This window comes from Eurosta solidaginis, chromosome 3, assembly GCF_040869045.1.
Source record: "Eurosta solidaginis isolate ZX-2024a chromosome 3, ASM4086904v1, whole genome shotgun sequence".
Classification (NCBI taxonomy): Eukaryota; Metazoa; Arthropoda; class Insecta; order Diptera; family Tephritidae; genus Eurosta; species Eurosta solidaginis.
Genome location: NC_090321.1, coordinates 277,357,513 through 277,371,893, shown reverse-complemented (window position 1 = coordinate 277,371,893; position 14,381 = coordinate 277,357,513). Strand labels below are relative to the sequence as shown.

The window sequence follows — 14,381 nt, the reverse complement described above, 5'->3', positions numbered from 1 at the left end:
ATAGTGTTACAAAGCTGCGCAATAATACACATACATATGGTTCTATTCTGAACAAATTTTTGTTCGAGTTATGGCTCCCGGCCACCGTGGTGTGATGGTAGCGTACTCCGCCTACCACACCGTATGCTCTGGGTTCACACCCCAAAGCAACTGCCCCTCGGCAGTGTTTGGCAAGCGCTCCGGGTGTATTTCTGCCATGAAAAGCTCTCAGTGAAAACTCATCTGCCTAGCACATGCCGTTCTGAGTCGGCATAAAACATGTAGGTCCCGTCCGGCCAATCTGTAGGGTAAATCAAGAGGAGCACGACGCAAATTGGAAGAAAAGCTCGGCCTTAGATCTCTTCGGAGGTTATCGCGCCTTACATTTATTTTTTTATTTTGTATGGCTCCCGAATCATAGAAAATTGCTTAGTTATAAAAGGGGCGGTGCCACGTTCATTTTTTTAAATTTGAAGTTCTTCCTATTTATTGTTGTAAATCCACTTGGGAAATCAAATACCATTGATATAAAGCTCTTTTTTTGCAAAGAGTAGCTTATTTTATTCGTCCACGGCCCTTTTAAAAATCTTTTATATAAAAGTGGGCGTGGTTCTTAACCGATTTCGTAAATCTTTCTTCAAAGCATTCCTTATAGTAAAGGCAGCCGAATTTTGTTTCGATAGGTTTAAAGATTTTTGATTTATGATTAATAATATTTGTAAAATTGATTTCATCACAAGTAGGCGGTGCCACTCCTATTTTAAAAACTTTTTTCAAATTTTTATCAAGAGTCTCAATATCAGTTCACACGTCAAATTTCAACATTCTAGGTGTATTATTTTTTAAATAATCAGGTTTTTTCTGTTTTCCAAAATGTTATGTATATAAAAAGTGGGCGTGGTTATCATTCGATTTCGCTCATTTTCAATACCAATATATTCTGAGTCCAGATAAGCTGGTATACCAAATTTGGTGAAGATATTTCAATATTTACTCAAATTATAGTGTTAGCGGACAGACGGACGGACATGACTCAATCAAATTTTTTTTCGATTCTGATGATTTTGATATATCGAAGTCTATATCTATCTCAATTCCTTTATTCCTGCACAACCAACCGTTATCTAATCAAAGTTATAATACCCTGTGTACAAGTACAGCTGGGTATAAAAATGTATGAGCTTAACCCTTCATGCCAGGGTAACTCGTGAGTTAAAAAGTTAACTAAACCTGTATGTTTACACATCGAACTACACGAGTACTTGGTAATCACCCCTTCTTTTGTCTTGAAGCAGCTATTGCTTTGTTGAAGAGATTTCTGTGCTAAAATTTCACAACTAGAATTTTAAATTGATGTTTAACAGCTATTTTCCGACATGGCCACGGTAACATTCTGACATTAAAAGGTTCGTTGTAAAAAAAGCAAACCTGTCCGTGCTTGATAGAGAAAAAGTTTATAACGCCATTAAATTTATCATATTAAATTAAAATTATTTATATTTACAGTTTCATTCGAATTTTTATTTCACACAAGTTTAGCCGTAAATTAATTTTTCATTCATGCTAAATAAGTTAGTCATTACTCAATATTGAGACACTTTGGCACCACGAGTCACCACAAAAATATGCATTTTGAAATGAACGTAGTAGTTATTAAAATAGAAAAAAATGCACCTAAACAACTGTTAATTTGTAACAATTAAAAATTCACATTTGTTATGGACTTACTAAATCAGAGCTAATATAGTTGCTTGATCAATAAAAAATACAGAAAAGAATAATGAACTGTAGCGGTTAATAAGGTGAAGTGTGAAGTGCAAAAAAAGCAATCAAGTTTAAATCAATGGAAAAAAGCAATTAATTTTATTGTGTTCAAGTACTTAACGACTTCAAATAGCTATTGTTTCACTTCAAAACTATTTCTTTTATCCTTGTTTATTTAGGTATTTGTTTTCGATTGTCTGCTCCAATTTTACTATCTAATATTAAATTTTGAATTTAATCAAATTTTTAAATTTTCTTACTCACACAAACCTTTGGCTCACCTAAATTCTTTATTTTATATTGCAGGCGAACGCTATGACTTCATTATCAATGCCAATCAACCTGTCGGCGCTTATTGGATACAAGTGCGCGGTTTGGGTGAATGTGGCATTCGTCGTGCTCAACAGTTGGGTATATTACGTTATGCGCGTGGTCCATATCAGCCAACATCAGCGCCACCAACCTACGATGTCGGCATACCACAGGGTGTGGTAAGTAAATGGTTTATGTAACATATTATTAAAAATCTAGTACCAACAAAAAAACTTGAAGGAGAAAAACAAAAATGCAAAACAAAAACACAAAAAAATCATAAATGACTGAATACAACAACAATGGTATGTATTTCATGAACATAATGGTCATTCAGGGCAAAGCCTTTAACGAAATGCATATTTATTTGCATATCTTTGTTCCCATTGTCAGCAGTCAGAGTAAATACTTTGATGTTTTTGTGCTTATGGAAAAATGGTGCAGCATGACGTAGTGTATGTAATGCCGATATGTATATGTGTGTGGGTAAAGCTACACCTTCGTGCAGAAAAGTAGCAGCAAAAATTATTTGCGAGTTGAGCAGCTATTTTCGTCTTTTTTTTATTTTGTTAATTTAAAAAAAAAAAACTTAAATAGAGGGTATAACGAAAATTATGTGAGCCAATTTTGAAAACTTTTTTAAAACAAAAACTAAAATGAAAGTAACATTTCCGAAATTTTATCTGAAATTTCACCGAAAAGATGAAAAATAAAATAGTTTACACTTTATGTGGCAGAAAATTTAAAACACCCTTGAAAAAATTTTCAAATATCAAAATAAATTTTGAGCGACGACAATTTTGTACTTTGTTAGACTAAAGTGAACTAGACTACACACCTGGGAGCCAATTCACGTTCTGTGAAGTGATAAAATGAAAAAAAAAACATACAAAAATTTCTTCAAAGGTATGAAAATTCGTGTTCACAAGTCACTTCACAGAACATGATTTGGCCCCAGCATGTTAAAAAAATAATGAAATATTTGAAAAACTTTTCGAATTTTAACGTTTTTTTCGGAGACGGTTTCGAAATTTTGTTAGATAGTTTTTGTTATACTTTATTACCAGAGCTCGGATTTCTAAGCAAATTGAATATGTAAAATATCGCCCGTTTTATTGTCAAAAGATGTAATTCAAAATTTAAGTTTTTTTGAAATTTTACGATACCTCACAAGAGTCGACTGGTGAAATTGTGCTCACATGCATAGAATACTTCTAGGGCAAAGATGAACGCGCCAGAGTTCTTTTAATTCGATTTTTTTAATGGCGTTGTAATGGAGTTGTATGAAAAAAAAATTGTATTTGCGTTTTCCCAACAGGTTAGAATTTTGAATTACATTTGTTAACAATAAAAGAGGCGAGGTGTAAAATTAATGTTCGTCAAAGTTTGTGAGTGCTAAATACCTGTAAAACATGCAAATGTAAGTCTATGACGAAGACTATTTGCGAAATTATTTCTGTAAAATGAAGAGACTATTACTTAACGATTTTGTGACCATTTTCAAAAGGTTTTCAGCACTATTTTATGGTCTTCGAGATTCATATAGGGTATTTTCAGAATGTTGCCTACATTTAGGGTCAGTTGGAAATTTGGTATCGTTCTGTATTGATTTCGAAACTTTTCCGTGATTATGTAGGAACTAGTTCGGATATCTGTTATAGTTTACAAAGTTAATAGCGAAGTCAAAATGGTTGCCATTGAGATCGATGTACACTAAATATTAATATGCAAAAATTATGCACCAAATATGGAAATATGTAAAAATATCCAAATATGCAAATATGTCAAATACATTTAGGGATAAATTTATCCTTCTGGCACATAATGACTTTGTAAATTGCTTCTGGCGTCTCTACGACCTCAAACAAAAATATGCATTTGCGTACGATACCGACCTCTGACTATTACTCTTAGGCCTCAATGCACTGCGACCTTTATTTAGATCTATTGTGCTTTCGTTATACAACTTATTTAGTATTTTTTAAAGTAACAAAAAAAATTTCCATTTGCAAACCATTTCCGGTGCTTTTTTTACTCGCAAGTAGGATTTTTACAAAATGATTGTCATCTTGCTAATTCAAAATAATTTCCATTTTTCGAAGACGTTCTCGCAATTTGTTTACATAGTTTACTCTACACAATTTATTAAATTTTATTTCAAAATTAACAAAATAATTACAGTTTCCAAATCATTTTCATTTCTAATTTTACGCTCGCAAATGTAGGCATAGGATTTTTATTGTCATCATGCTGAATTGCAAATTTAAAATGAGTTCAGTCAATGGTCAGTACTGCGTTACCATCGATTAATACAACAAATATGCTTGGCCACATACATACACATTAGGCCGGGTCGATTTGTGGGGAGGTAAAAAAATCACCCATTGCTCTGTGAAAATCATATTCTAGGGATCAAAATAAGAAACTCTGCCGAAGGAACCATACCTCTAAAACGAATTCTGATGTCCCCCCCCCCCCCCCCGTTGGGTCGTAGGGGCAAATTTTGAAAAATCCCACTTTGAAATGCCTATGTTTTTTTCTTTTTGGAGTTTATTTTTCTCTTTAGAAATTTATTTAGTCAGAACATATCTAAATGAAAAAATGAATTTAACTTAGTAATAGAAAAGAAAATTAAAAAAATTATTAGAAATTAGCGTTTTTACAACCCCCTTTTAAAACCAAGCCATCACTGTGATGCATTTGCATGTCGTAAACATAGTTGTGTGGGTTTTTTACTCAACCGTTTTAAAAAATGAAGGTATCACTGTGACACAATTGCAGATAGTAAAATTTCTTGTGTTGTTTTTTTTAACCCACCACAAGACACAGCAGGTATAATTGAAATTGCCCCTACCCAAAAGTTCGACCCAAAGGGGCATCAGAATTCGTTTTAGAGGTATGGTTCCTTCGGCAAAGTTTCTTATTTTGATCCCTAGAATACGATTATCACAGAGCAATGAGCGCGTTTTAAATCGACGCGCCCTAATACACATATATGTACGGCTGGGTGTAAGTGAGCCTTTTGATAGTAAAATACGAGATTGCAAAGACTGATTGTTGAATTATAATTTGTTTTTGATTCATATTTGAATTACTGTAAGCGGCATTGATTGCCTACCCTACAATTGCAAGGACAATATTTGAAAACATATTTCATGTATTACTCATATTCAATTTATGAATATTGGGGTGGGTTAAAAAGTATGTTGTACCTAAGAGTATGTTTCCAAGACCTTCAAGATTAAGCATTTGGGCCACTCTTACTGAGATAGTTTCAGCTTCCCAAAAAGAGAATCGAGTTCCGCTATTTTAGCATACCGTGTCACGTATCAATACAAAGTTTTATGTCCACAGAAATCAGATCAAATTAGGTTAGGATGAACTGGCCAGTAAAGACCTCATATAGACTCTAGTGTTACCAGAATCTGTTTGACGACAAAAGGTAAGAACCCTAATCAGGTGCGCGGACTTATGTTATGAAATAACTGCGTCCTCTTGGCAAATACTATAAATTTTCTAGAACCTGGCTTAATTGCTGCCTCGATATCTGGCAACTCTGCTGCCCCTAATAGCCGAAACTTTCATCTACCGAGCGCAAGACATGAACGCAGAACATGCCCAACCGTTTCTTTCTGCAGCTCGCACTTCTTTCGTCTGACGCTACTCACGAGGCCTAACTCATAAGCATGTGACGCCAGAAGGCACTGTTCAGTTAGTATGCCATCGTGTGCCTCAAGTCTTCTCTCTTCAGAGATATGAGCCACTTTTTGAGAATAATCTCGTAGAATTTGATCTTAGAAATTGTGTAGCCCCACGCTTCTGTCCACGCCTTCCCTGCTTGATGGATCAGATACAACTGATATCTCCTTTTAATTTATCCCAAACAGATTGGGACATCTACCGTCGATTCAGCGAGTGCTGCAACTTCTCTTGCCAACTCATAAGCCTTTTCGTTACCTTATATCCCTTTATGACCGGGAAGCCAGTGTAGATGTATTCTCCGGCCTGATCGAGGTTTTTTCAATGCTTCTTTACATTCCAGAACATTTCTTGATGAAGTTCTGTGTGAAACTATCGCCTTTATCGCCGCTTGATAATAGATTGCCGCAGCGTCAGCTTAAGCTCGCATGCTCCAGAATTTCTGCTGCTTTCTTCACATCTATACTTTCCGCCTGAAAGATACTGCAGTAATCTGGCATCCTGAAGGATCTACATATTTCTTGATTCGGCACAGTAACATCAGACCCGATCCCTTCCGTATATTTACAACCATCAGTATAGATATTTTTAGTATATTTTGCCATTTCTGCACCCTAGCACCAACCCTCCTGCTCAATTGTGGCCGCCAGATCTCTTTCGAAGCTCGGGCACTCGAAACGCGACCATAAATTCCGTTTACCGATATTAGCTGTCGCTATACTGCTATGGCCATACGGCCTGTACTCAAGCTGCCCCGATGCCTTAAGCCTTATTGCATAGCAGATGCTTATGCGATATTTTTGGCCATTAGGTCTGCAGGCGGGATATGTTGAATGGCATTTAATGCTCCTGTAGCGGTAGTTTTAGGGATCCTGTTACGCTAATCATTGATAATCTACGTACCACCTCAAGTTTTTTGGTATACGTCCTTTTTTGTCCACCAAGAAAGGACCCCACAGTAAAGTTTGGAAATTGCAGTAAATACCCAATAAGAGAGTTTGGGTGATAGGCACCACGTGCATCCTAGCATCCTCCTGCACAAATATAGTGCCGCGGAGACTTCTTCGCTCTCTCCTGAAATAAAGTTTCCACGACAACTTATTATCTAGTATAACTTCTGAATACCTTTTGATATATTTAGAACAGGTATTTTATAAGAATTTCAGGATACCAGCCAATATAAGGACCTAAGTGGTAATTTTCATCTAAAATAACGCAGGCTCGCTATTGACTTTATCCTTATCGAAAAATACTATGTTATACTCTACTTAGATTTAAAAAGCTACGTTCTCAAGGGGGAGTTGAAGAGTTACTGCAATCTCAGAGGATTCGCAAACGCAAAATTAGGAGATATAGCAAATTTTGGTCATTTTTAACAGGCTGTGTGACATTTCTGAGGAATTGAAGCTGCCTACTTTTCTCAAACTTTATAGAGCCTCAAGCTTTCACTCCAATTTCGTATATCTTTTCCCAGGAAGACTATTAATAGCCAATGCCCTGACCAAGGACCACATGAAATTGCTATGTTCAGAGAACTTTGGATGCCGAGCTCGACAAGCAATCACATTGAGCATGAGAAACTAAACTTTCATACTTAGCGTTACAAAAAAAAAACTGATCAGGAATAGCGCCGTCTACTAGCAACTTTCCGAAAGCACTCTGAACATATCCTGCGAAAATGAACAAGTTTGCCTCACACAAACAAAACTTATATTTTCATAAATATAAATTTTCTTAATGTAAAATTGCTATTTGAATTGGCAGTGCCCTTGTAAACTCAGGCAATTATTGCAGTCTAAATTATTGGAAAATTATTTACACAATTATACGTTGTGATTAAGGTTCAATTGCAATGAATGGCTAAATCAGAACTAAGAGGAATGATAACTCAATTAATCAATAATAATTTCGTGATTACTTGCAAATAATTGAATTTGGCAGCAAACATGCATACATACATACATACAAAGCAGTATAAAAAGTGCAGACTTGCATGTAATGATTAATGTCGATCAATTAGTTATATAAACAGTTAAGTTAATAAAGTTAGTAAAAAAAGCATGAAGTTATAAAGTAATAATATATAAAAAAAAAAAATAAGAAAAACTTTTTTTTCGATTTCTTAAAATTATGCCAAATGGGTACGGTACACTAAGCGTGTAAAAGCCCTGAAGGGAAGTCAGTTACTAGTTCCACAAATTCTGGTTCGGAACTAGATCTTAAATGCCAAATAAGTACTAGTTTGTTAGTAGCTAGATTTTCTCTAATTATAAAATAGGTAGTTTGAATTTTTATATTTAGCATACAATTTGAGAAATAAGTCACCAACGAAAAAACTGCTACCGGCTTTAAGGAGGTTTGACTATGAATATGCACCCCCTCACCCTCTCTCACACTAGCTCAAAAATAATGAGAAAGCAGATAAAATCGTACAAGAGGCAATATGTAGAATTCTGGTCCGGTTCGGAGCCAACGAAATAGTAGCAAGAAAATAAATAGATTTAAGCTATAGATTTTGACACTAGTTTAGAACTATCGAAAAAGTGCCAATAAAGCAACTAGTTCTAAAATGCCAAATTTTATCTAGCTCGGAACTAGAGAGATTGTAATGCAGCGGGGACAATTTTCTCTGTCGAAGACAGCGCCACGGCGTAATTGCGCCAGTTGAAAGCATGTAAAAGAGATATAGGACGAAGTAGTAGTGCTTCGGAATACACTAGAAGCGCAATAGTTTTGAACCAAAGATTTTCCCTACAGGGAGCGCAAGTACAATAAAATTTTTTTTTTAAAAATGGTATGAAAAATTGCACAAAAATCATTAAAATAAAAACTTCTGAAATAGTAATAAGCAAAAACACTCACATTTCAGTGTCATTGTTAAAAGCGCATAACAGCCGTTCGACTGGTAAGTCAAAATTATTTTTTTTGCACCACCACACGGTGGGGTTTTTGATCAATCCAGCTGGCCAAAATTAAAACAACAGTTATTTCTGTTCAAAAAGCGGTTGTCTCACTTTATTGTTGTGAAAGGAAATCTTGGACAGTAAGTTCACGGTGTTCCGCGCAGGCTTCGGATGAATCCGAGGTCATTTTTTGACATTACATGAGATATGTGAAATGGGTATCAAACGAAAGGTATTTTACTCCGCATTTCTATTGACATTTTTAAGTAGGGTTGCCACTTAGCGTTGCCACCCCAACTTATTTTTTATATTTCTTTGATATGAATCAAATTTGGTACATCCATATAATATTACATTTTAAGACTTTTCACCTAGGTGTTGCCACTGAGTATGTTTTCAAAAGGTTGCCACCTTTTTCAAGTTAAAAAAATTACTTGAGATATGCCAATAAGGCTATCAAAGGAAAAGTATTTCACTCCCGCTTTCCAATAAATACATTTTTAAGTAGGGTTGCACCTCACCTTGTTGTAAATATATCTGAGTATATCCACTACTTTAAGAATGTAATCTGATGAAAAATTTCTTCCTCCTCAGAATTATTATAGTTCAGTAACAATATGTAATTATGCACATATTCTAACTTTTCGCCAAAAATTTTGTCATTATATTCCTGCATCATTGTGTACAACTGAAGACGAGTAAATCTAGCTATTTATTATAAATGTTTAGAATACGGTTGCTAGAACACAAAACATAATTATCAGAGAATATAAAACTGTATCACGATAACTAAAAAAAACTGGTTTTCACGACAGTCTCTTACAAAAGGGGAGTATATTAAAAAAAAAAAAATTGGAATATTTTGAAAAATCAACATTTGGCCAGCTAAATTGATGAGATACCCCACCGTGCACAGCCACCAATGTTTGGTGATTTTGTGACTAAGTTTTGCCAGCATCCGCCCCTTCCAAAATATATGTACATATTTATTTGCTACCAACCGCGTTCGCTCTCACACTGTAAATGCATAAAATCACGCACCAATTTGTGTTTACAAGCACAAACAAAAAACGTGAGTTGCAAAGTATAAATTCAATAATATTTATTTAAACAAATATTAGAAGAAAGGTAAACTATATATGTATGTATGTAGAATAAACTAATTGAAAAAATTTTAAGAGATCAAATCGTGCAATTATGGCAGTGTTGCTTACAAGCAGAGTGTAAAAAGAAATAATAATGTTAAAGCACCATGAAGCTTTAACACACTATGAATTACTATGTCATAGCTTGTAGGGGCTTTAAATATGTTTCTGATATTGTACGCAATCCTAACAACGAAAAATGTATATTAAGTAGCGAAATTAAATGTACATTCCTACGTTTTAAAGATGTTACGCCCCATCGTAGCGCAGGCAAAAAACGGACCCCGAATAATCCTCATGGTATACAATTAACCCCGAGATAATTCTGAAAAAGTGACCATATAAGCTCGAAAATAAGTCAGAGATGCTTACCAAATACTCCCAAAATTTTAGATATACCTACGTATGGTCCCTATATATTTCTAAAGTAAGCACAAAACGGTTTTGAAAAATCGCGAAATAGCTCGGAAGGAATATTGCCCCTTAGATATCCCAAATTTTCATAAACAGTAGTCATTACGAAAATGTATGTAATTTGTTACTGCATGATACCAGAGGTATTCCGAGAAGATCCCAAACCAATACAAGAGTATTACAAAATGATTCCCCACAGATCCCTTCAAGTGTCCTGTCATCAAAAAACAACCAATCGAAAACCTTTTGTATATAGCCTATGAATTTTCTCAAACGCACGAAGTAAAAGTCGCTTTATATTCCAGATATCGCAAGCGCAAACGATCAACTCTACCACATAAGTACATTGTTGACACATTACGCCATACTGTAGTGACTACACTTAAGCTTACATTCTGTACTCACCGATATAGAATACCACTGCCAAGAACTACCCTTTCGAAATCTGACATTGTCACCGACCAAATCATCGGCGACCCTATTTACAGCATACACAAACAAATATCGACCATATTGGACATCAACATCAATGACGTTACACTACCGACTGTGTTATAGCCATAGATACTGGGTGTGACGTTCGATCAGGATCTTAATTTTGGCAAGCGCCCATCCGCTATTGTAGCTGTAATCTAGAGACGTACTAAAATCCTCAAAACTCTTGCCGGCTGCACTTGGGTTAGAGATAAAGAAACGCCCATTTCCAGAAATATAGCAATTGGCCGGCCGCTCGCATGCTACGCATCCCCGATATGGGTGCCGAAGAAACTACAGGCCTGTCAAAACACCACTCTCAGAACTGCCACGGGTTGTCTTCTTATATCCCCAAAACCCCATTTACACATCTTCGGCTAGATGTACTGCCCATAAGGAAGAGAAATGAAATGCTGAACAAACAGTTTCTGCTGAGTACCCAGAAAACTTCGAGAAGTCATCTCTGCAAGCATTATGACGAAATACGACACCTAAGAACATAGGCGTACAAGAAAATGATCACAACAAAGTGTGGAGCCAACGCAGCTGACATCCCAGGGATGTGCTCTAGCTAGCTCATCTGCTTTTTTGCTCACATCTATTCGCTAATGCCCTGGAACCCAATATATATGTATGCTTCCCCTATCCCAATTCTTTCCAGGGATCGCCAACACTCTATCACACTTTAAGATGCTGTGCTATGCGAGATGATTGCCTTAATTGCTGTTGACGCAGCTGCAGTTTAAGCTACTACATCGGCCTTGAAAACTGCTACATTAATCTGGTAGCTTGTAGGATCTGTTTATTTCCAGATCCGCACAATATACCGGAGACCCTACTCCTTCCACTACTTTGTAGCCTTCGGTATATAAGTGCGCTAACCATCCACCTCTATTGCGGCTTTAAGAGGTCCTTTGAAGCGCCGATACTGAATCAAGTCGTCTGTTCGTCCTTTTATTATGGCGCAAAACTACATGGCCGATGGTCTGCTCTTAAGCTGCCCCGAGGTACGTAACATGGTTGCTGGTGTTAGCGCTGTGTTTTTGGTCACCAGGTTCACAGGTGGAATGTGGAGGATGGCAAACAGTGCTGTAGTTTGGGGTCGTCTTCAGGGCTCTCATAATGCATTGCTAGACTGCATAACCCCTCTAATTTTTTGAGATTGCTTCCTTTTTGTGTGACTGTCCACCACTCCGTTGTATAGGATAAGCTTTCCAATCGCTGTAAATTCATAATAAGAGAGAAATGGCGATAGCCGCCGTACACCCTAGCATTCTTTTAGATACATAAGATATCGCCGAGGCCTTCTTTACGCTCTCCTCCACGTTGAGCTTCCACGACAACTTACTGTCTAGAATGATTCCAAGATATGTTGTGCAAGATCACCCCTCCTAGCTTAGACCTGGTCGAATTAAGAACCTTCTAACTCTAAGTAAACAAGACTATATTCTCAGCGTTCATGGTGAAACCGCCAAAGATAACATCGATAAAGTTTTTGTACGGCATAAATTTATATTATAGGTTGTACAAAATAAAATAAAAATCGTAAAGTAAAAATTAACTGGGAAGTACTATTTATCAAGCTATAACCCTTAAAAAAGACTTAAGCTTCACAGTTTAATCTTTTTCTTATTTGTTTGAAAAAGAAATTAACAAAATCAATCGAAATTTGTTTTCCGTTTTGAGTCATGGGTTCTAAGAGTATTTCGTTTCCGATATAATCTTTTATGATCCCATTTATTGCAGTGGATGTTTGATAATAAATAATACAGTTTCTGGTTTTCTAATAATAACTCAGTTTCGATTATTGATAATTTGACAGCTCGATGGTAGAATAATGTTAATGGTTGGGTTTTTAATTAAAAGTTATTTGAGATATTGGTTTTCCTTTTAATACAGGTGTACATATGTATATATATCTATATTTATAAAATTTATGTAAATAAATGTATATTTGTAAATTTTGTACTTAATTTTTATTTTAAACGTTTTCTAATTAACTTTTTTTATAAATTTTTTTCTTTGCAACGATCCATTGAATCGACGAATCAATCAACAACCCCCAACAAAAACTGCAATGCCTTGTAAAATATCTCCAATATATGTAACTTCATATCTGAAATCGCAAATAAATATTTCGGACACAATTTAACAAAATTAAAAATACTTTACGATTTGATATGAATTTTTGTACAAAAAACAACCCATTTTGATAAACCCTACAAACATTTTAACAATGGGAAAACGGCACAAATTGTAAATAAAATGCACCACAAAATGCCTATACGAAATGATTTTACTAAATTAAAAATCAAATAAAATATAAAAAAAAAAATAATCATGCATAACGAAAATATAATAAAACAATTAAAAAATCGAAATTGTTCTCAATAATAATGTTGCATATAAAATTAAAAACATACACACACATAAATAAAAGGTCATGAATCCTCTGGACGCACAATGTAATATGCCGAGAGATGATGCCGTTTGCGTTAGTCAATTGAAGAGCGCTTTGGAGATCGATCGTGGCATTTTAGCAGAGAAGCCCGATGTAAAGATCTTCTTGCCTTTCCGTTTCTATGTTTATCGTCCTGAAGAGTTGTTCCAGCCCAACACCTACAATCGGTATTTGGGTATGTTGTTTAACTTGACAATATAAACTGTGAGTATGTTAATAATATATATTTGTTTCCCCTACAGTTGCTCCAACTGGCGATCACGTTATCTCACTGATCGATGAAATCTCATACTTGTCACCACCAGCGCCGCTTACATCACAATTCCATGAAATTAATCCCGAACAATTTTGTAATGGTGATAATCGTCCAGCGGACTGTGGACCAAATTGCATGTGCACTCACAAAATTGATATACCATTGAATGCAATTGTTGAAATTGTAATGGTTGATGAAGGTAAGTGTTGTGTAGATAAATATATGTATATAATTATGTAGACATTTTCTAAAATAAATTCAAATGATTGCACCGGCAGGCAAACAAAAAAAAAAACGATAGGTATGCACGTTTCACCAGACCCACATACCGACGTTTATTTCGCTATGCTGATTTGGAATCTGATGCAAATTGCTAAAAATCGTTATAAAAATGTAAATTTAGCAATTTACTTAACACTTTTAGACTCGGACTCAGAACAGCGAAAAACATTTTGACTGACGGATCTGGTGCAGTTTATTCAGACCTATTTATTTTATCAGGTCCTGAAATATTTTCAAAAACACTCTCATAACACAGATCATCAAGAAGTTAATATACAATTTTCTGAAAGCCTTTGGTCCATTGGATCAGAATCCGATGTCAGAATTTTGAAGCTGGTTCTGACTTTAGAGATGCTTTATACCTGAAAGTGCTTAAAACACCTTTTTCTGTTATACTTATAACACTTTTCTGTCACGAAATCTTTTTGTTAGAAAACAACACATACAACTTGAGTGTCCTCTGAAAATATAGTTGTGTTTTTAAAAGGGCCTCATTACGTTTTGAAAAAATGTTATTTCAACTGTTAGGCTTTCGACATTTTTTCCATACAAAAGTTTTTTACAAATTTGAAGTCTACTTTAAAGCTCGTTTCACATGGACGTTAGAAATTAAATTAAATTGCACTAAAAAAATAAAGAATTCTAGTTAAAATTCATTATATCATTATATGACAACTGATTGTGCCTTTAAA

General features: G+C 35.2%; 1 protein-coding gene across 3 annotated transcripts in view; it reads left to right on the top strand.

Annotated features, from left to right (window-relative positions):
• stw (straw) overlaps positions 1-14,381 on the top strand; it is a 309,777-nt gene that overhangs the window by 280,439 nt on the left and 14,957 nt on the right. For all 3 annotated transcript variants that reach the window (XM_067776618.1, XM_067776621.1, XM_067776619.1), the window contains exons 6-8: positions 2,050-2,234; positions 13,131-13,326; positions 13,394-13,606. In XM_067776618.1, coding sequence (XP_067632719.1) covers positions 2,050-2,234; positions 13,131-13,326; positions 13,394-13,606 — 594 coding nt within the window. The remainder of the gene's footprint in view (positions 1-2,049; positions 2,235-13,130; positions 13,327-13,393; positions 13,607-14,381) is intronic.